The 23,021-nt window shown below is 42.4% G+C and overlaps 1 protein-coding gene across 1 annotated transcript in view; it reads right to left on the bottom strand.

Moving 5' to 3' along the window:
• The window catches only part of LOC126254096 (fibrillin-3-like), a 266,318-nt gene that overhangs the window by 137,413 nt on the left and 105,884 nt on the right, over positions 1–23,021 (bottom strand). Inside the window, exon 9 of the mRNA XM_049955286.1 lies at positions 11,933–12,190. Coding sequence (XP_049811243.1) covers positions 11,933–12,190 — 258 coding nt within the window. The remainder of the gene's footprint in view (positions 1–11,932; positions 12,191–23,021) is intronic.

Below are 23,021 nucleotides of genomic sequence, written 5' to 3'. Positions count from 1 at the left end.
CAAGCATTTATATATTTATATAATCGAGAGAACAGTTTGTACACAAAATCCTGCACCGGCAATCCTTTGTCAGTTATGGACGGCTATACAGGCAGCATGACTCAATATTTCTGCAGGGAACTTCCACGACTTGTTGAGGTCCTGCCACGTCGAGTTGCTTTACAACGGCGGACAAAAGGAGATCCGACACGTTATTAGGAGGCATCTTATGACTTGTGTCATCTCAGTGCATGACGTGGCTGGTCACTGTCATACGTTGTAGTCAGTAGTTGCAAAAGGGAACGTCAGGAATTAACATCCAGTTTAGGTGAGACTCACAAGACCATCTAATATCGGACAAATCCCGGTCGATGAGAATCCACATGCGTATTACCGAGAGGAAAGCCACTTATATGATTCCAGTTTTCTTCATAATGTTTAGCCAAGTGACATCGAAGTCTACATCTACAGCTACATTTATACTCTACGAACCACTGTGGAGTGCATGGCGCGAGGATACATTCCATCGTATCAGTTATTCGGGTTTCCTTCCAGTTCAATTTAGGGTGGGTCACGGGAAGAACGCTTGTTTAAGTGCCTCAAAGCACACTGTAATTAGTATGATCTTGTCCTCACCATACCTTCTGGAGTGATATATAGGATGTTGTAACATTTCCTAGAGTCATCATGTAGAGCCGGTTCTCGAAATTCGGTAAGCATGCTTCCTTGGGATAGTTTACGTCATCTACAAAAGTTTGTGAGATTACTTCTAGACATCGTCTCTGTGGCACTCTCCTGGGGAACAGACAAACCTCTGACCAGTTGTGCTGCCTTCTCTGTATACGTTCTATATCCCTTGCGGGTACTACTTGGTTCGGGTCGCCCACACTTGAGCAGTGATCTAGGACGGGACGCTCGAGTGATTTGTAAGCAATCTTCTGTGTAGACTCATTGCATTTCCCTAGTTTTTTACCATTAAATATAAACCTGGTGTCTGCTTTACCCTCGAATAAGCCTATAAGGTCATTGCACTTCATCTCCCAATTAAGTGTTACATCCATGTTTTGTATGAATTTATAGAGTCCAGTTGTGACTCACTATTATCATATTCATACGATACTACGTTATATATGTTTCCTGAAGTGCTCACTTTTACATTTCTGAAAATTTAAAGCAAGCTGGCAGTTACTTCAGCACTCTGAAATCTTTCTTTTATCTGACTGAATATTTGTACAGCTCCATTCCAACCTGTACTTCATAGTAGATAACTGCATCATTTGCGAAAAGTCTTGGGTTGCTATTAATGTTCTCCGCAAGATCATTAATACAGAACTTGAACAGTATGGGACCCAACACACTTCCCTAGGGTATACCCGAAAATCCTCCTACATCTCTCAATGACCCCCCAGCCAAGATAACATGCTGCATCCTCCCTACCAAAACAGTCTCCATCTAGTGACAAATTTTGCCTCGTACCCCGTATGATCGTACTTTTGATGACAAGCGTGGATGTTGTACTGAGTCAAATGCTTTCCGCAAATCGAGTCACTGCATCTGCCTGACGGCCTTGATCTATGGCTTTCGGGATATCATGTGAGAAAAGTGCAAGTTGGTCTTCACACCATATATATTTTCGAAATCCATGCTGGTTGGCACGGAGGAGGCCGTTCTGTTCGAGATATGTTACTGTCCTTGTCAAGTGTGGCCAACGATGGCCTTAGAAGTGGGATCTGTCACGTCTCCACTCACCAAGACTACTAGTACCGACATCGAAATATTTTTCAGAGTAACTGAATCTGAACACCAGGAAATACAAAGCATATCAAATACAACACAATGTCGACACAAATAACGCTCATACACCACATGTACGAAAACTTCTACAACATTTTAGCTTATATGAGACATTATATTGACTGTGAGACATGAGGAATGCGAAATGGCACACTCTTTTCCGCTAAAATAATCTACGATCAAGGAATATACATGCACAGTTACCGAGCGAGGTGGCGCAGTGGTTAGACACTGGACTCGCATTCGGGAGGACGACGGTTCAATCCCGCGTCCGGCCATCCTGATTTAGGTTTTCCGTGATTTCCCTAAATCACTGCAGGCAAATGCCGGGATGGTTCCTCTGAAAGGGCACGGCCGACTTCCTTCCCCATCCTTCCCTAATCCGATGAGACCAATGACCACGCTGTCTGGTCTCCTTCCCCAAAAACAACCAACCAACCATGCACAGTTTTTAAACTGACACAGAATATGTAACTACAAGCAGAATGATATAAACTCTAGGTTAATCCAGCAGTATTTGGTTGGCATGGGAGAGAAGAGCGCTGTCGTAAGCTTCCTGATCGCCAAGGAAATAAGGAAGTCTAACGTTCGATCGACATTGCTGTCTTTAGAAGCGGCCTGATCACCACTATTTGCGTCAGTGTCCTGTATTAAATGGCAAATCTCCTCGCAGTGCGTGGTGTAGTGAGGACGTGTAACAAACACTGTTGCAGTGTACTCCTCTGTGGTATTCGAGAGCAATAGGCTATGTTCCGGCTCGGCGTTTTAATTCCTTCCACACACACACACACACACACACACACACACACACACACGCATTACAGTACTTCCACTTAACAGAGACACTGGCGACCAACTCTCACAAATTACACGAGAGAAGAAATCTCTTTCCAACTAAGCGGCGGAAATAAGCCTTCGGAGTCTCCCAGACACGGATACTGAACCGTTCTTTCTGACATTCCTGGTGACGGATTTCGCTTTGGTAGGAACAATTATCATTTGGTCATTATACACGGTGATCAAAAAGTCAGTATAAATTTGAAAACTGAATAAATCACGGAATAATGTAGATAGGTACAAATTGACACACATGATTGGAATGACATGGGGTTCTATTAGAACCAAAAAAACACAAAAGTTCAAAAAATGTCCGACAGATGGCGCTTCAGCAGATCAGAATAGCAATAATTAGCATAACAAAGTAGGACAAAGCAGAGATGGTGTTCTTTACAGGAAATGCTCAATATGTCCACCATCATTCCTCAACAATAGCTGTAGTCGAGGAATAATGTTGTGAACAGCACTGTAAAGCATGTCCGGAGTTATGGTGACGCATTGGCGTCGGATGTTGTCTTTCAGCATAGAGATGTCGGTCGGTCACGATACACTTGCTACTTCATGTAACCCCAAAGCCAATAATCGCACGGACTGAGGTCTGGGGACGTGGGAGGCCAAGCATGACGAAAGTGGCGGCTGAGCACACGATCATCACCAAACGACGCGCGCAAGAGATCTTTCACGCGTCTAGCAATGTGGGGTGGAGCGCCATCCTGCATAAACATCGTACGTTCCAGCAGGTGTTTATCAGCCAGGCTGGGGATGATGCGATCCTGTAACATATCAGCGTACCTCTCACCCGTCACGGTAGCAGTTACCTGCTGTCCAGTGCCATCTGTTGGACATTTTGTCAACTTTGGTTTTTTTTTATTCTAATAAAACCCCATCTCATTCCAAGCATGAGTGCCAATTTTTACCTCTCTATCTACATTAGTGCGTGGTTTATTAAGTTTCCTAATTTATACTGACTTTTTGATCACCCGGTACTTCATGTCACTACATTCTGAGTGCACGATATGTACAGTCAGAATGGTAAGTTATTTATACGTATTTTGACGAGATTACATCATCGACACAATAAATAATTTGTCACTTTTTATGTTTTCCGTCGTTCCTCAGTTTTTTTTGTGATCTTTAAGATGTGGTACGTCTATGCAAATAAATGAAAGGCTGTATGGTTTATGCCACACACAGTTGGCCCCTTTTTATTTTGACGCATATTCAGTGGCCCACAATGGATGATTCTTTTATGTATATAATAAATTCGTTATACGATTAAAGATGCGTCACTGTTTAACAATTCATGTTATTCGCTTGTTGATAGGCGAAGAACAACCCCTGTAGCGCATATTTCGAAAGATTAAATTACTATTTGCTTCTGTTTACAATGTTCTGACCTTATTAATCTATATATGTCATCCTGGACTTGTACTTAGTTGGTCTGCGTAATCGAAGATGTCCGATTCTCACCGTTTTTCGAAGTCATTCCAATTGAACACTTCACATTCACTATTCACTGTGTGCTGATTTTGTGTCTTTACTGTGTATAGTCTTGTTAAATGTCGTTGTGTGGTTTTCGTTCTTTTCTTTGTATGTTGTGTCTGTATGCATTTGCCATCCGTTCATCTGTTATATTTGTGCGTGTGTTATTTTGTATTATTGTGTGTGTGTGTGTGTGTGTGTGTGTGTGTCTGCGTGTGTGTGTGTGCGTGTGTGAGTGCGTGTGTGAGTGTATGACTGTGTGGGAGGGGTGTGGCTGAGTGTGCAGGTGGCTAGGTTGATGTTTATCTTATGTTTGTGGCGCAGATTAAATTATTATTTGGTCTGGCTATGTTAAAATCTCTTTTCGTTGTTGTTTTAGTGGGTAACATGATTGGTCAGTTCATACTTATATAGATTTGATCATTTTTACTTTCTTGCTGATTTCAGGGACTCTTTCTACGTGGAAGCTTTCGTACAATGCTAGAAGTTTTCTGCTGCAGTTGTTCGTTCTAATAATTTTCATATCCTGTTCCATCTTAGACGTTAGGGCGGTTGTATCCATTGTTTTTGACTATGAGCTTTACTGTTTCTTATTCTTTTTTCATTCCTTTTTATTCACCCTTCATGCAACGTGTTGCAGAGCTGCTACTTTGAGTTGCTTTGAATGACTCGATGTGACGTGTATAACTGTGTCTTCTGCTGTTGCTTTTCTGTAAATGTCACATTTATTCTTGTTATTGTGACTCTTTATTGCTGTATCGAAGGTGTTTATTTGTTTTTGAATTTATTTTTCCATATAATGTGCTGAACCACAAAATCAAAACACAACTAATGAAAATCAGCAGCATACACAAGAACCACACAACTCCACAAGCAACATAGACAATGCAGTACATACAAACAAAAGTACATCAACACTTATGACATAGTTAAACCAACAAAAAGAAGTAGCTCAGCAGCTCATTTTAACATACAAACACAAATCAACACAAAAAACAGCAAATTTACTGAAGAAATAAAGATCCCTCATATTATATATAAACAAATATTTTCCAGAAACCGTTATGAACAACAGCAATAAAAACAAACAAAAACCAAGGAGCCACTGTATAGAAGTTAGAAAGTCAAGACTGCGAATCAGTGTATCTGGGCATGACAGGCAGATATTTCAAAATTAGACACAGAGAATACATACTGATCTGGAAGTAACATAATAGCCATTCTAAGTTCGATGAATACCAAATAAAGCATGGATATAAAGAGTCCAGCGTGAAACAGGATACGAAAATTATTAGAAACAAGAATTACGAAATACAACTCCCAACATTACAGGAAAACTTTCACATACAAAGACCTCTGACAATGAACAATGAAGTAATGAACGATCAAATCAACATAAGTAACAACTCACTGATCATTTTAGCCATTAAAACAATAGAAAAAACGGATGTAGAATGTCACCAGACTAAATACTCACAAATAACTTCACCCCAAACACAGGCACTAACACACAAATTCTCTCTCTCTCTCTCTCTCTCTCTCTCACACACACACACACACACACACACACACACATAGATACACATACACATACAAGCATTAGAAATGCACGAATATCAAAGTACGTACAGATACCACAACACAGACAAAAGACAAACGAAATTCATATGGCGACAGGTGGCGACACTGTACACAGTAAATAAACAACCAACACACAAGGACACCATATGTTCTTCTCGTCTTCTCCTATTTGAATAAACAAAGTGTTCAACTGAAATGTGTTCGAAAAATGGCGAAAATACGGTATCCTAGCGCACTCAGGTCAACTAAATACCACTACAGGTCGACACATACGGATCAATAAGATAACAAAATAGTAAGCAGAACCAAATAATAATAACCTATCGAAACATGCACCACAATAATTGTTTCTCACCTAACGACAAGAGAGTACCAAAAACTGTGATATAGCAACAAATTTGCAATCATAATATAAATTCAAAGCCACTGAAGATGCTTCACAAACAAAAAAAGGACAGCCTTTCATTTATTTGCATAGTCAAACCACATCGCAAAGAATAAACAATTTGTATTTTATCGCTTGTTTCAGACATCTTGTGTTTCAGTGTGGATAAACACTTCGTAATTCAAATAGAAACTTCCCTTACCATAAGTCTTTCTTATCCAACGGTACAAGTGACAACTTGTGCACATAGAATGCGGTCATACCAGTCTAACTACTTTCATGCACTTTTTTTGTATACCATCTAATATGCACTGTAGATGACACTTGGTCGATAATCCGTGATCATTAGACTTTTCGCCTTATGTGAACTTGTCTCGTTTTCATTTTCTGTTCAGACAATTGAGAGGTGTTCTGTTGTGTTGACTTTTCTGTCGCTGTCAACTATGTTCCACTGCAACTGTGTCCCTTTCCTTTTCTGACACTGACACTGTCTCCTTCTCTCTTTCTAAAAGACAACCACTGGCTAGCGGTCAAAACTCATGTGACACGGAGTATACTTCATGCACCTGGAGTCGTTCAAATTAGGATAAAACAAGAAGAAGACATGGCGTCGCCATGTGTTACCGAGCATTTAGCTTAAGAGCATTTAGTGCTTATGTTGCTGGTATTTATGTCATCAAGTGCATAACTAACATGCACGGGCACCTGCACGACCCTCGGTACTTATTGTATTCCTGTGTCGACCCTGTATGCCCAGTAATTACATTCTGCTCATATATGTAGCTGCAGTAATTTACTATACATTCAAAGCCGATGTACGACTTTTATTGCAAACTTCTGGTGCAGTCTAAAAATATTACTTGATTTACCTTACATGAATAAAATGGCATTTTGGTTGTACACACATAACAATAGGGTGGCTTGTGTCCGTTATACTGATAATGTAGTGCTCGGTGTCCCATACATAACAAACAAATAAAATTACCGGCGTTAGGAGTAGGGGGGAGTGTTGTACTACGGAACTCAATTTTCCAGACTCTTCTCTAGCCACCCTTCAAACAGAAGTTTAAAATATTCTCTTACTCAGTTTTTAAAGGGTAGCATTCACTTGAAGCGTGCTGTAGTGTGTGCCATGTATGGCATTTTGATCTATATTGGCAACAGCCGAACTAGGTTGGCGGCAACTCTTTGTCCCTGCGCAGCGGAACACTTCCGCTTTAAATTGGTTTATGCAGGTGAACGAGTAAGCTTTGTAGGAAGAAGGAACTTGCAGCAGGATGTGAAACAGTCTTGCGACGGAGAGTGGAGGACAGTACGCTGGTTGTCGCTAGTGGCGTGCAGGTTCGAAGCGCCGCTGTTTGTTTACTGGATGCTGCGCTTGACAGGGCGGTTAGCGGTTCGCTCCGTGTATATGGGATACACAGTGGCTTGCTGCAGCAGGCGGCCTGCATATAACGTGTCTCTGGAGGGCGGGTGCGTGAAGTGAAATGCAGCTGTTGTGTTGATGGAATATTGGCTGCAGGTAAGGTCGCTCAGCAATATTAATGTCGTCGGGTTTTCAGCGCTACAGTATTAGAAGGTGCGTCTATTTCTTGTTACTGATGATGCAGATTAAAATTGGTGGTCTATAATTATGTAGCTGTATTTTAGAAATCAGATAGTTGCTCAGAATTTATTTGCTAAATGTACTGTACAAACAATTAGTTCCGGACCACTTGCTGGAACGGTTATTTATACGCCGGTATTATGCCACGTCAGTGGCTAGAATAATTTACGTTGAATCAATAACTGTACTAGTGGGTTCAAGGAGATTGTTTATGCAAATGTCAAATACTGAGCTACACTGAGCAGTTTCGGGTGTACGAGTCGAGATTGTGTTCTATTTCTGTGGACTGACATAGACTAATACTGGATTTTAATGGACATGTTCTTATAAAGCACTGGAAGGGACACGATCAGATATTTATAAAAAAAGGGAAGCTATCTTCCAACTCAGATTATGTCATAGTCTTTGAGCTTTAATAACTATCTAGTGCTATAGACAATTTTCGTTTTGTATTGGTATCAGCTGATAAGTTTATCTTGGCCTCATAAGTCAGTATGAGAGAGGCAGTTCATTACTCTTTGTGTAAATACCATTGAAACTTATTGTAGGATAAGGTTTTCGTTGCTGTATTAAACTGTGAAGTTTATTGATTTAAATGAGAGGTGTTCGTTTCTTTCTACGGTTTGTCTCAGGAATAAAGTACTGTCTTTGAATATTTGTTTCTGAAAGTAATTTTTGTTTCAATCTTAAATACTTTTGAACTGAATTGTGGACTGATCTAAACAGGAAATCACCGACTGCAGTTTTATTCAAATTTGGTCTTTAAATAAATGTTTTAAAAAGTGTAAATGTAATCCAGGCTAAATCAATCGCCGTACCCTTTTCCACTGTATCCCAGCTACCTCCATCAAGTGTCTTTCCGAACTTGCAAAAATTACTCCGGAAAAGTACGGTTTTTGGAAATCATAAAAACTCTTTCCAGACGCAAAAGGGCCATGTACCTCGAAACAAATGTAGTATGGTTTTTGGAAATCAGAAAAAACTGTTTCCAGACGCAAAAGGACCATGTACCTGGAAATAAATGTTCTATTCAAATTTAAAAGTGTTGCAAATGAGAAAATCGTGTCACTACTGTGTTGTAAAGAAACAGTTACATGTTGAAAACTGAAATAGAGGCTGTTGGCAGCTAACACAAATTTCCATTTTCAAAACAGGGAAAATTGTCTTGGCATTAAGTAAATACATTTCATTTGCAAATCTCAGGCGTCCCATGGTAGAAGTTCCATTTCAGGGTGCAAGATGGTGCACGAGCGGCAAAGTATGGTCCACAGATTATGTAACAATTTTCAAAAATATACGGAATTTTACTCACTACAAATCTATATAAGTGAAAATTAACGGTATCATCCAAATAGCTTTAATGCATTAGTCAACACTTAAATATACAGAACCCGTAGTATTTACAAACGCTGCCACAGTGCAACCTTATGTCTCGCAACAACAAAAACAGCTGAAAAATCCAGATACTGCTTGTGGCGGCTTCTAGTACGCATTCCTTAATGCGATTTAAAATCAATCGCTACATTGAAATACTAGCCAAGAAACATCATGTGTTCCTAAGTATACTGTCCTCCAAGAACAACATTCTCTCTCGCTAAATGAACGTTACTAAGAAACCCTAAGTGAAGCACTCTTTAAAATCTGTGTTAACGCAAGCGAACAGTTCACTACTATGCAATTATCTGAAAAATTTAAAAGCGACTATTTAATCATTTGCTTGCTCTAATTACATCACTTGTTTGCCTGGTATAATGTTCCAACGCCTTCGGCTGATCGTATTTCGAAAATTGGCAAGAAGATCCTCTGCCTCAAAGTATAGATATAATTGAAGGGCGCTATGTATCGGTATTCATGTGACAGAATGCGTACCTATGTTCCAAAAACGCCGCAAATAACAAGGATTTTTCGTTGCTCATATTCTGTTGGTGATAAAAAGGAAGGGTCAAGTGTTTTGGATAGCTCTTTGGCTGCCCTTGGGCAGGGTCAAAAAATGTGAATATTACACACTTCCTCCTTCTTAGGAAAAGGAGCAAATCTATTGGTTCTTTTTGGGTTTGATGTGATCTGCGGCGGACTTACGGGGCGCCCGGAGGAACAATTAGTTCGTGGAAGGTTTCTCGGAAAATCCTCCAAAAAGGTTTTTTTTAATTTTTTTGCTATAATTTCGCCGTCACTGGCGGACCAAAACCCAGTCGAGGATTCCAGGACGACTATGCTCAACAAATGGCTGAAATTTTTAGGGTATATTTATAAGATCCAGATCTCGAATAACCTTGAAAATTTTCTTGATACCCTACTTCTACACGTAAAATCCGGAGTGAGGCGAAACTTAAATAATAAATAAACGAAGCAAATGTTAACAGTATGCTTTTTAGGTATTTATTTAGAGGAACCACATCACTGTTTTGAAAAACCTTTATCCGTTATTACCGCGGATGCCGACATGGTTATGCACAAAAAAACGCTGTCATTTTTACGATCTCTTTCTAAGATCCCGATTTCGAAATACCTTGAAAGTTTTCTCCAAATCTTTATCCGTTTCCGAGATACAGAGATTCAAAGTTACCCTCGCTGTACACGTAAAATACGCAGGTAAGATTCGGTGAGAGAATATAGTTTACAAAGTGACGTAGCACGGAGAAGTATGCTGTAAAGTATCTTTGTTATCATCTGGGAAACCTAAGTTGTAGTACTGAAGCACATCTATAACTTTTACTCGTAAAATCCGGACTGACGTTTAAAAATAGTTTTGCATTATTTCAGTTTCACATACGTAAACTACCTAAGTTTCACTGACCAGTACATTTCTTTTCATAAGAGTTACATGTACTGCTGACACAGGAAAAAGAAGGGAACAAGCGGTAAAAAGCTCCTAGCGGAGCACAAAAAAATAGCAGCAAGTGGTTGTCTTTTAGAAAGACCGAAGGAATCAATCTCAATAACGAAAGGGACACAGTCACAGTCGAAGATAGTTAAAAGTGACAGAAAAGTGCTAGGAAAAGGACGGAGACAGTGTCAAAGAGAGGGAGGAGGGGGTTAGGAATGAAGGGAAAGTTAACGTGGGTGAGCACCCGTCGTAATGATGAGAGACAGAGTATAAGAGAATGACAACGAACAAGAAAATGATAGTGCCGGTGAGTAGAAACAGCAGCAGTAGGAAGGAAGAAAGGAATGAGTTATTAGTAGTAAGAGAGGCCAAGAGGCAAACAGTAACAGTGGGAGGATACTGCAGTAGTAGGGCATAACGAAGGGGACTCTAGCTGCGACACAAGAGACAATGACAGAGAGATACAAAGAGATAATGACGATGAATTGGACTGAATGAGCGAGTGATGAAGGGCAGGTGGGAGTGAATGGTTGCGAGCTACTTGCAGCGATCGACTCATAGGTGTTCGTGAGCTACAGTTAAGGGATTTAGTAACATTTCGAGGTGAGGCGCAAGTTAAAAAAAGCACAAATGTGTTTGCATGCCAAAATTTTTGGGAAAATTTTAAGGGTGCTTAGGGACGTAGAATAAGGCAGCTGGCACCCCAACTGTCAGTCATAATCTTTTAAATAAACAGGAAGATACTCGCATTTTTTGTGCTCTGATAGGAGCGCTTTACCACTGGTAACAAACTTGACTAAATTAAGAAGACATCTGCTAATACAAGAGACAATATTTCCATACGAATCATTTCTAAGAGAATGAGAAATGAAACAGTTAATTTCTATTGTCTTAATTCGAGACCCTGCGATACACACTGCGTATTTGCCAATGGCGAAATTTGGAGTCAGAGATTATCCAAATGCAAACGGCAAGGTGAAATAGATTAGGCGAAAAATATGGAAAACTTTAGTTCAGAATGAGATTTTCACTTTGCAGCGGAGTGTGCGCTCATATGAAACTTCCTGGCAGACTGTGTGACGCTCCGAGACTCGAACTCGGGAGCTCTGCCTTTCGCGGACAAGTGCTCTACCAACTGAGCTACCCAACCACGACTCACGCCCCCTCCGCACACCTTTACTTCTGCCAGTACATCGTCTCCTACCTTCCAAACTTTACAGAAGCAGGAGAGCTTTTGTAAAGTTTGGATGGTAGGAGACGAGGTATTGGCAGAAGTAAAGCTGTGAGGAGGGGGCGTGACTCGTGCTTGGGTAGCTCAGTTGGTAGAGCAATTGTCCGCGAAAGGCAAAGCTCCCGAGTTCGAGTCTCGGAGCGTCACACAGTTTTAAGCTGCCAGGAAGTTTCAACTTGAGTTCAGTTAGGAGGTGTGGCAGCGCGTTACCCTGGCAGGTCTTCCAGTCGGAGCCGAGGATGAACCCGGGCGGGCAGAGGCAGAAGGCGCTGCCCAGCGTGTTGAGGCAGCCGTGCGAGCAGCCGGCCGAGCCGTCGGCGCACTCGTCCACGTCCTCGCACGTGTGGCCGTCGGCGGCGAGCCGCGTGCCGGGCAGGCCCTCGCACGAGCACCGGTAGCCGCCCCACTCGTTCTCGCACCGGTCCTGGCACGGCCCGTGCCCGTTCCGCAGCAGGCACTCGTTCACGTCTGCAACAACCCGCGCGTTGCCACACAGAGCTGTCCAGCCTACAAGGACAGACTTTCAGAGTGTCCGAAACGGACGTTAATTCGGCGAATACATCTTACCCATCTTACCTGAGCTTCAAGTAAGGTTCGCAGCACTGGAAGAGTGTTTTTGTTATGAAATGAGGGGCCCAATACGCTTCAATTTTTGGCGTTATCAGCACAGGGTGGGTTTCTGGAGTTTGGATGGTATGTCTAGTGGATTACCCAGGCTTAAGAACAAAGGGATACTCACAAGGACCAATATGTCAGCCTTCGTTTTGATACTGAATAAGCACTTTTTTAACCACTGGAATCAAGTCAAGAAGACACTGGAGTTCTGGACATGCAGACGACCTGTGGGTTACTGTTTCAGAGGAGCCCAAGGCAAGCATGGATAAGAAATGTTATGAAGCATTAGTCCTGGCGCATATGTAACAATCTGTAATTGGTAGTGTACAGGGTGTTTGTTTTAACAATGGCTCTGAGCACTATGGGACTTAACATCTGAGGTCATCAGTCCCCTAGAACTTGGAACTACTTAAACCTAACTAACCTAAGGATATCACGCACATCCATGCCTTAGGCAGGATTCGAACCTGCGACCGTAGCGGTCGAATACGTCTTAGGTATATTACCTGAGCTACAAGTAAGGTTCGCAGCACTGGAAGAGTATCTTTGTTATGAAATGAGCGACCGAATACGCTTGAATTCTTGGCGTTATCAGCCCAGGGTGGGTCTCTGGAGTTTCGATGGAATATGTACTGGATTATCCAGGCTGAAGAACAGAAGGATACTCACAAGGAACAATATCTGAGCCTTCGTTTTGATACTAACTGAGCACCTTTTTAACCACTCGAATCAGGTCAAGGAGACACTGGAGTTCTGGACAGCCTCGCGGGATTAGCCGAGCGGTCTCAGGCGCTGCAGTCATGGACTCTTTGGCTGGTCCCCGCGGAGGTTCGAGTCCTCCCTCGGGCATAGGTATGTGTGTTTGTCCTTACGGTAATTTAGGATAAGTAGTGTGTAATCTTAGGGACTGATGACCTTAGCAGTTAAGTCCCATTAGATTTCACACACATTTGAACATTTTGAACAGTTCTGGACATGCAGACGACCTGTGGGTTCTGTTTGAGCGGAGTCCAGACCCTGGACGGATAATAAATATTATGAACCATTAGTGCTGTCAAAATCTGGCGCATATGTAACAATCTGGAAGCGGAGGTGTACATGGTGTTTGTTTTAACTAAATGTACCGAAAACGACGCATTCTACGAAAGCAAAGAATATTCTACGTCGGAAGTTCATATTAGCAGTGCGGACAACGTCTGCGCTACGATTGGCCACCTCCTAACCACACCTCATGCATGGACGGGCGTCGACATTGTATTTTCAAATGAAAACTCCTATAATCTTATTGGATATTCGGATTCAACGCCAAAAAATGTGTGAGATTTACTTAAAACAATTTTTTCCGTTATAGTAGATGGCGCTGATATCTGGAAATACATTGAAGAATGAAAAGAACTGCTGCACCTGCTTAATACCGTGTAGGGCCGCCGCGACCACACAGAAGTGCCGTAACACGACATGGCATGGAGTAGACTAATATCTGAAGTAGAGCTGGAGGGAACTGACGCCACGAATCCCGCAGGGCTGTCCATAAATCCATAAGAGTACGAGGGGGGTGGAGATCTCTTCTGAACAACACGTTGCAAGGCATCCCAGATATGCTCAATAATTTTCATGTCTGCGGAGTTTTGTGTCCAGTGGAAGTGTTTTAACTCAGAAGAGTGTTCCTGGAGCCATTCTGTAGCAATTCTGCATGTGTTGGGAGTAGCATGTTCCTCCTGGTATTGCCCAAGTCCGTCGGAACGCACAATGGACATGAATGGATGGAGGTAAGATGCAGGTAATCAGACAGGATGCTCAAGTACATGTCACTTGTCTGACACGTACGTAGCCGCATCAGGAGTCTCCTATCAATGCAACTTTACACGCCCCACACCACTAGAGAGCCTCCTACAGGTTTAACAGTCCCCTGCTAACATGCAAGGTCCTTGGAATCATGAGGTTCTCTCTATACCTGTACATGCTCGATAGAATTTGAAACGAGACTTCTTACCAGGCGGCATATTCCCAGTCAGCAACAGTCCAATGTAGGTGTTAACGGGCCCAGGCGAGGCGTTAAGCTTTGCGTCGTGCAGTCAACAAGGGTACACGAGTGGGAATTCGGCTCTGGAAGCCCATATCGATTATGTTTCGTTGAATGATTCGCACGCTGACACTTGAGGACGGCCCAGCATGGAAATCTGCAGCAATTTGCGGAAGGGTTCCACTTCTGTCAAGTTGAACGATTCTCTTCAGTCGCCGTTGGTCCCATTCTTGCAGGATCTTTTATCGGCGATGCCGGAGATTTGATGTTTTACCGGATTCCTGATATTCACGGTACTCTAGTGAAATGGTCGTACGGGAAAATCCCCACTTCATCGATACCTGGGAGACACTGGTTTCTATTGCTCGTGCGCCAACTATAACACCACGTTCAAATTCACCTAAACCTTGATAAACTGCCGTAGTAGCAGCAGTAGCCGGTCTAACAACTGTGCCAGACACTTGTCTTATACAAGCGTTGCCGACCTCATCGCCGCGTTCTGCAAGTTTAAATATCTCTATGTTTGAATACGGTTGCCTACACCAGTGTATTTGTCGCTTCAGTGTATAAAGTATGCCCGTTTTTGCAGTTAAGAACCGACGCATTTGGTTCTACATGTAATTTACATTTTAACTGTAAACATTTTGTTCTGATGGTCAATATTTATGTTCAAAATCTACTTTAGTGTTTCAAATTTGATTGTACAGGAAGATATTGTTAACGGTTTCGATCTTTGGTTATAAACTACATTTATCGTGATCCAGGAACAACGACAGGAATGTAACAGTTTTTCCTTCCCATCTTGATGTTTTTGATATCGGTGAGTCCCCTTGCCTCTCACCGTTGGGGTTGCTGATTTCGGTTAGACCTCTTGCCTCTTACCATTGGGGTTCTCGTTTTCTGTGAGTATCCATGGCAGGTGTGCCTGCCACTTCATGGAAATTTTACCTGATTGTAACGGTTGAGATTTGTATTCGGCCGGCAGTGTGTCGCGGCCAGTGCGATAATTAAGGCTGTTAGATGGAATGACTCTCCGATATCACTCACACTGATGGCGGGATTCGAGGGTGACGACCGAAATCTAGCATTCCGATGGTTCGGGGACTCGCCACATTCAACCCCTTAGGGAACAGAAAACTACTTTACCCCAGTTTTGTTTGTGCGGTACAATCATATATGAAACACTCAAATAATGTTTGAACATCAATATCAACTGTTATAAAACAAGAGTTTACATTTACAAGGTAAATGAAATGTAGAACTAGATGCGTGGGTTCTCAAATGCAAAAACGGGCACACTTGTCGTATATCGATTACAGTGCCATCTAGCACGAATTGAAAACAATTATTTGAGGAAAATGTACGTATGTTTTGGCTTAAAGTCCGAATATGCAACAAAATGGGGAGGACCCAATATGAAAATAAGAAGCTGACCCCTCCCACGCAGGAGGTGGCCAGTTGTAACACAGACAGATTTCCCATTTACTAATATGGACTTCGCACGTATAACACTTTTTCCGTACGATCCGTTATTTAGATGTCTCAAGTTAAAATAAACAACCTGTTTAAAGCCACCTACGTAGTCTTGAAAGGTAAAATGTCTAAGACACGGAACCATCAGATTCAACAACGCGGCCCGGTTGTCTGCATCGCGATTCAGTACAGCATACTATCCGACACAGTGAGAAAATATCATGAGGCAATCCTTTCGGCAATAGTTTCAAATGGTTCAAATGGCTCTGAGCACTATGGGACTTAACTTCTGAGGTCATCAGTCCCCTAGAACTTAGAACTAATTAACTAACCCAAGGACAACACACACATCCATGCTCGAGGCAGGATTCGAACCTGCAACCTTAGCGGGCGCGCGGTTCCAGACTGTAGCGCCTAGAACCACTCGGTCACTCCGGCCGGCGGCAATAGTTTCATTAGAAGCACATAAACAAAAGCAGTGAGAAAGCACAACAGCTTTGACGGGCCCGCAGAACAACGCCAACAGACCCTTGGGACTATCCTCACGGAGTTGTACATTTATGGGATGGGTAGCCACTCACTGGCTGTGAAGGGGAAATAAAATACGCGCAGTTGCTGAAGACGTTCTGGGCTGTCAAGCTGCAGTACAGAGCTCGATAGACAAGGAATGGCAATGTATGTGGACGAATACATGTGCTGGCCACTGGGCGCTTTCACTTCTGCCTACAGTTGAAGAACGACGCAGAACGGAGCACTTAAATACCACGAGAGTTACACTTCAAACCTGTAGATGTGCGCTACATCTCTTATCCACACAGATTTAGTTGCAAAGTACAGGGTGTTTCACAGTGTTTTGACAGTTTCAAATTTGAATAACACACAAACTAATCGTGAAACAAAGCTTAATATTTTATATTATGTACATCATTTATTGAAGTTTATTTATGAATACTACAATGTACGTACAAATAACGACCGTTCATGGCTACACAATACCTGAGGCGTTTCATCCAGTTGTAAACACGTCTGCTGGAGGAATGTGGGAATATCATCATGAGTTCGATCTTTTGAGCGTTAGCTTGTCGGTCGGACGTTTTGGAACGACTTCGTAACGAACGACGAGGGCTTTCCCATAAGCTGCTATACGCACGTTCGACGATCTCCGGGGCTGGGACTGTTTTCCGAAGGCCGGTTGATTGTCGATTCGATGCACTGGCAGCTGCAGAGAGGTTTCTCACCAAATTTTGTATTGTTCTACGACTAGGAACCGGATATCTCGGCTGAATCTTGATATGGTTACGAAAGGAACGGTGCACGCGTACACAGATGTGCCGTTTCGAAAACAGCACTCGACCGCGAAAACATTATGTTGCTCGACCAGTACATAATTATTGACTGTATATGTGATGAACCTTTTAACAACTCCACGGTACTAACAGACAGTGTCACCGTCGCCGTATCTTCTTTTTAGCGCACATTATTCAAATTTTAAATCGTCAGAACATTGTGAGACACCCTGTATATGAAAACCGTCTGCGTCGTAAGATTGTAACTCTGGAACATGGCATTCGTTTTTGTAGGATCAGAGATCACGACCAAGCGAGGTGGCGCAGTGGTTAGCAAACTGGATTCACATTCGTGAAGTTCGAACCCGCGTCCGGGCATCCAGACTTAGCTTTTCCATGATTTCCCTAAATCGGTGCAGGCAAATGACGGGGTGGTTCCTTTGAAAGGGCACGGCCGTTTTCCTTCCCCATCCTCGACACAATCAGAGCTTGTGCTCCGTCTCTAATGACCTAGATGTCGACGGGACGATAAACCCAGTCTTCCTTTCTTTACAGATCACGATTCTGAACGACACAGATGTGTAGTCCGACAAATTTACACGTACGAAGTGGTGCTACCTAGGGAGGCTTGTGAAGCTGCTGCAGCACGTTGCACTTGTTGACTTGCAAAAATAACTGCTGACATACATCACTGACAGACACACATTGTGATACTCGGAGGACAACGGAGTGAGACGGAGGATGGAAATTTGAACAGAACTGCGCCGGGGTTGCTCGCATCGCCTTTCGAATTCCTGGCGCCACTCGCTCGATCTGTCGTGTGATTTCCCTCTGAGTTGAGACTGCTAAAATCTTTGATCTAGGTTGTGGCGGGGACGGAGCGTGTTGTGGGGCGGCGAGCTGGGGAGTGGTAACGGAGCGAGGAGGACGGTGTGAAAAGTCCGCCCAGCGACTAAGGCGAGCACCTGCGCGAGCGTCTTGGGCACGGAGTCCGGCGAGTGTGGCCTGATTTGAATCCGTGGCTGGCTTCGAGTGCCTCCTTCGTCCGTAGTATGGCCAGCCAGCTCTGTGACGTGGCACACTCATGAGAGAGTTGAAGCCAGTTTCGCTGTGTTGAATTCTGGACCCCCTTTGGAACCGACAAGCTTCAGCTTCGATTCGTGAACTTCAGTTACGTTTAGGATATTGAGGTCTTAACTGTTATTTTCTCATTGATACTTATAGGTCTGCTGCGATCATCTGGATTTCTTAGCTGATCCATTTCACTTACCTTAAGCTGTTATCATTGGAAGCCTGCCCGTTTTCTATTTGGTAATTTTGCTTAACTGAAGCTGTTATTAAAGAAGGCCTGCCTTTTTTCCATTTCGTAGTTTTACTTAACTGAAGCTGTTCTTCAAGAGGGCCGGACTGTTTCGCATTTGGTAATTTTGCTTACCTTAAGTTGTTGCCATTGAAGGCGTGCCTGTTTTTGGTTCGGTGGTTTCATTTAACTGAAGCTGTTGTTAAAAAAGGCCTGACTGTTTTTGTTTCGTAATTTTACTTAACTGAAGCTGCCTGTTGATATTTGGTAATTTTACTTGAACTAAAGCTGTTATTATTGAAGGCCTGTCTGTTGGTATTTGGTAATTTTACTCAACTGAACCTGTTATTATTGAAGGCCTGCCTGTTGATATTTGGTAATTTTACTTAACTGAAGCTGTTATTATTGAAGGCCTGCCTGTCCCCTTTTAATTAAATGTTCAAATGTGTGTGAATTTCTAAGGGACCAAAGTGCTTAGGTCATCGGTCGCTAGCCAGCCGGAGTAACCGAGAAGTTCTAGGCGCTTCGGTCTGGAACCACGCGACCGCTACGATCGCAGGTTCGAATCCTGCCTCGGGCATGGATGTGGGTGTTGTCCTTAGGTTAGTTAGGTTTGAGTAGTTCTAAGTTCTATGGGACTGATGACCTCAGATGTTAAGTCCCATAGTGCTCAGAGCCATTTGAACCATTTTTTTTAATCGGCCCCTGGACTTACACACTACTTAACTAACTTACACTAACTTATGCTAAGAACAACACACACACCCATGCCCGAGGAAGGACTCGAACCTCCGGCGGGAGGGGTTTTAATTAAATTAAGAGCTATTTCATAGTTTGGGTTAGCTGAAACTCTTATTAATCAAGGTCTACCTGTTTCTATTGCTCTATTTTTGACATCTGAAATGTTACTCAATCTGTATTGTGATTAACTGAATCTGTGGTTGCCAAAGGCCTACCTGTTTCAAAGATATTTATATCAATAAGTTAGTAACAGAGTATGAAACATGATGGGACATTGGCCCTAACCTTTCGCCTTGCATCCCTTTATCCTTATTTGTCAGTCAAGCTACCCTTGGAAGTATGCTACGCAGCCAGCCAGGACAGCGAAGGTGCGGCTCTCGTAGAAACGGTCGTAAGACCTAAAGCTGTCTTAGGCGCCCAACAATGGTAGTCGCAGACGCCTCCCGAAGGACAATTCCGGGGATTCCGTCCTCTGACCTAAGGAGATGCAGACCACAGCTACACGGGAACGCAGCATAGGTTTCCTTGAAGTAGTGCCTCATCTTTTACAAATCCATATGCTGAGCATATTTCAGCCCTTCTGCTGACATTTCTCCGCTTCCCAATCTTCTGTCTGTTAAGCAGCTTATCTACGCTTAACTATAAAGACAGGTGTAGTGTTGAGTATTGGATATGTTGTTTGCACTTCCAGACTTATCTCTTCCAATCAAGCCGTCCTTCGCTTCTATTCCTATCACTTTTTTCAGTTCTCCTGATCTTTAGTGGTGGTTTGTTCAATTTCCTACTGTCTTTCTGTACTTCATTGTACGATATAGATAATCACTGCTCTTAATCGGCTCCTTTGGTTCCTCGCTGAAGATTTTACTTTTTCTTACAATGATTTTCTCACACCCACGACGCTGGGAGTTATTCTATTAGTGCTATGGGCACTGTCAAATTTGGTTCTGTGGACTTCGATTTGTCTGAGATCCGGTGACGCTGTTATAAAAAAAATGGTTCAAAATGGTTCAAATGGCTCTGAGCACTATGGGACTTAACTTCTGAGGTCATCAGTCCCCTAGAACTTAGAACTACTTAAACCTAACTAACCTAAGGACATCACACACATCCATGCCCGAGGCAGGATTCGAACCTGCGACCGTAACAGTCGCGCGGCTCCGGACTGAGCGCCTAGAACCGCTAGACCACCGCGGCCGGCAAAAAAATGGTTCAAATGGTTCTGAGCACTATGGGACTCAACATCTTAGGTCATAAGTCCCCGAGAACTTAGAACTACTTAAACCTAACTAACCTAAGGACATCACACACACCCATGCCCGAGGCAGGATTCGAATCTGCGACCGTAGCAGTCCCGCGGTTCCGGACTGCAGCGCCAGAACCGCACGGCCACCCCGGCCGGCGACGCTGTTATCGTCCCATGATAGTTACATTTATTTCGGGTCGGTTGTTAGTCGTAGTAACCTGTTTGTTGAACCTTTTCCGTTATATTACGGTATATTGATAAGTTTTACTTATGGACCGTCTGAATTAAACACAACTGAATTAAACACAATTTTAGTGCCACACGCGTTTCGCCTTTATTTTCTGCAAGGCATCATCAGTGGCCTGGAATATGTACATATGTTTGCTATTTAATACATTTTGTTCACTTTACCTATAGGCTATAAACAGATCTGGTGGTTGGTATTTCCTATTAAGTAGTAATGTTTTGAACTGTACTTACAGGTTGCGTGGACGATTTCCTACATATTAACACTCGAAAGTTTGCTTTCATATTCTATTGATGGAATCTTGTTCAAATCCTCACAGACACTGTAGTTAAGTCGGTGCGCTAGCTTTTTCTTCTTCTGTAGTGGTCAATCCAAGGATTGGTTTGCAACAGCTACAATGGCAGCTTGTCTCCATTCTGTGCGTCTTTGCGCTAGCTTATCTTGTGCATAATGTTATTTGTTGCCACCAAGGCACATCCTCATAATTAACGGAGAGCTATCCTTCTACTTTTGTGTTTTAAATCTTTCCAAGTGAACATTGATTTTTAAAAGTGTTTTAATGTCATAGTTCATTATTCTTAAAACGAATTTTACTGTCTCGCAGGGTATGCATTTTTATACTGAATTCTCAATTTCGAGCAAATAGAAAGGCCAGAATATTTCAAATATTTATAATATACATACGTTAATGTTTGATAGATCGTATGTATATTACTAAAAAAATAATTTGCGTGATCAGTCTAATTTCCCACGCCCTTTCCATCCTCAGTCAGTTATTAACTTACCTCATTTGTCTGTGTTGGTATCGTAAAAAGCTGCGAGTGATACGACTACATTAGCATTGTAGTCTTCACGGTACATATAGCAAACTCCACGAGATTGGAATTAGGATAGTTAAAGTCTTACAAATCATCTGCTCGAAAATGTACGTGACCTGTGTATATCACGGGCATGTGCAAGGCTCAGTTATTCCTTTCATTTTGGCGACGGAATCACCACCCCTCCAAAACGACAGCGTTCCCTAATGAAGTAGTTCATCAGTCTATTTAAATAAACATTACACCATTTAGTATCAATTACTACTTCATACTATAAGTAATTGTGTTTCTATGGTAAATATTTACAACCTTCAGACACTTAACAAACGTAGATGCACTGTATGCCAGTACATTTTTGCGAACAACGACGGTCGTGTCATAACACTTCGACATAATGTTGTGTGTGTGTGTGTGTGTGTGTGTGTGTGTGTGTGTGTGTGAGAGAGAGAGAGAGAGAGAGAGAGAGACTGACGCTTCCATTACTGTGTGTTACTTTTCAGTCTAAACATTGGGACACTTGACCGATTTCCGTTCAGTTTCAACTTACGAAAGTAAGTTACGTCCAGTTTATTTAATGAGGCGCACTCCCATCGTTTTCAGAAATGGCGGCCATCAACAATGGAGACTCGGGAATGGAGATCGGCCTCTTGGAAATGAAACTGTGAAGGGCTCATTACTCTAGAGCGCTTTTTCCGGAGAGCGATAGTCGCTTCACAGTTTGAAGCACTCTTTCAAATGCTTCCAACGGACGAGGAAAATGCTCTGTTATTTGCAGCTGCTCTCTTAGCTGCGACGGATAATTTCCGGAAGGGCAAAGTTTATAACTTTGTACGTAAGAGTCGGGAATGAATAAGCCTTTTTTAAAAATCGATACGAAACTTCTCTTCACAACGGCAGTTGTCTATGATGATATTTCTGTATTTCATGATTTTATATGTGGAATGGGGAAATCACAGTCTTTGTGCATAGTGATGATAAAATGAAACTTTCTCGACATGTGCTATCACATATTGACTAATTTTTGTGCTTGATCAGATATTAACATCTAGGTTAAATTTTCGATAAAGATCGAATTAATAAGGAAATTGGACACAAAATATAGTAAATGAATTCTTATTTAATTATGGGTTCCAATGTACGAGGAAAAAGCTCTGTTATTTGCAGCTGATCACTTAGCTGTGACGAATAATTTCTGGTAGAGCGAAATTTATAAAATGTTCAAATGTGTGTGAATTCCTAATGTACCTAACTGTTTAGGTCATCGGTCCCTAGACTTACACACTACTTAAACTAACTTATGCTAAGAACAACATACACACACCCATGCCCGAGGGAGGACTCGAACCACCGGCGGGAGGGGCTGCGCAGTCAGTGACACGATGCCTCAAACCGCACGGCCACTCCGCGCGCCGAAATTTATAACTTTTAGGTAAAAGTCATAAATAGATAAGCCTTTTTCTAAACAATACGGAACTTCATTGTCAAACCGTATGTTACCTACGATGATATTTCCGTAATTTAGGATTTTATGTGTGGAAAGGGGAAATCACAGC

Source organism: Schistocerca nitens, chromosome 1 (genome assembly GCF_023898315.1).
Source record: "Schistocerca nitens isolate TAMUIC-IGC-003100 chromosome 1, iqSchNite1.1, whole genome shotgun sequence".
Lineage (NCBI taxonomy): Eukaryota > Metazoa > Arthropoda > Insecta > Orthoptera > Acrididae > Schistocerca > Schistocerca nitens.
This window is presented reverse-complemented; position numbering and strand designations above follow the sequence as displayed.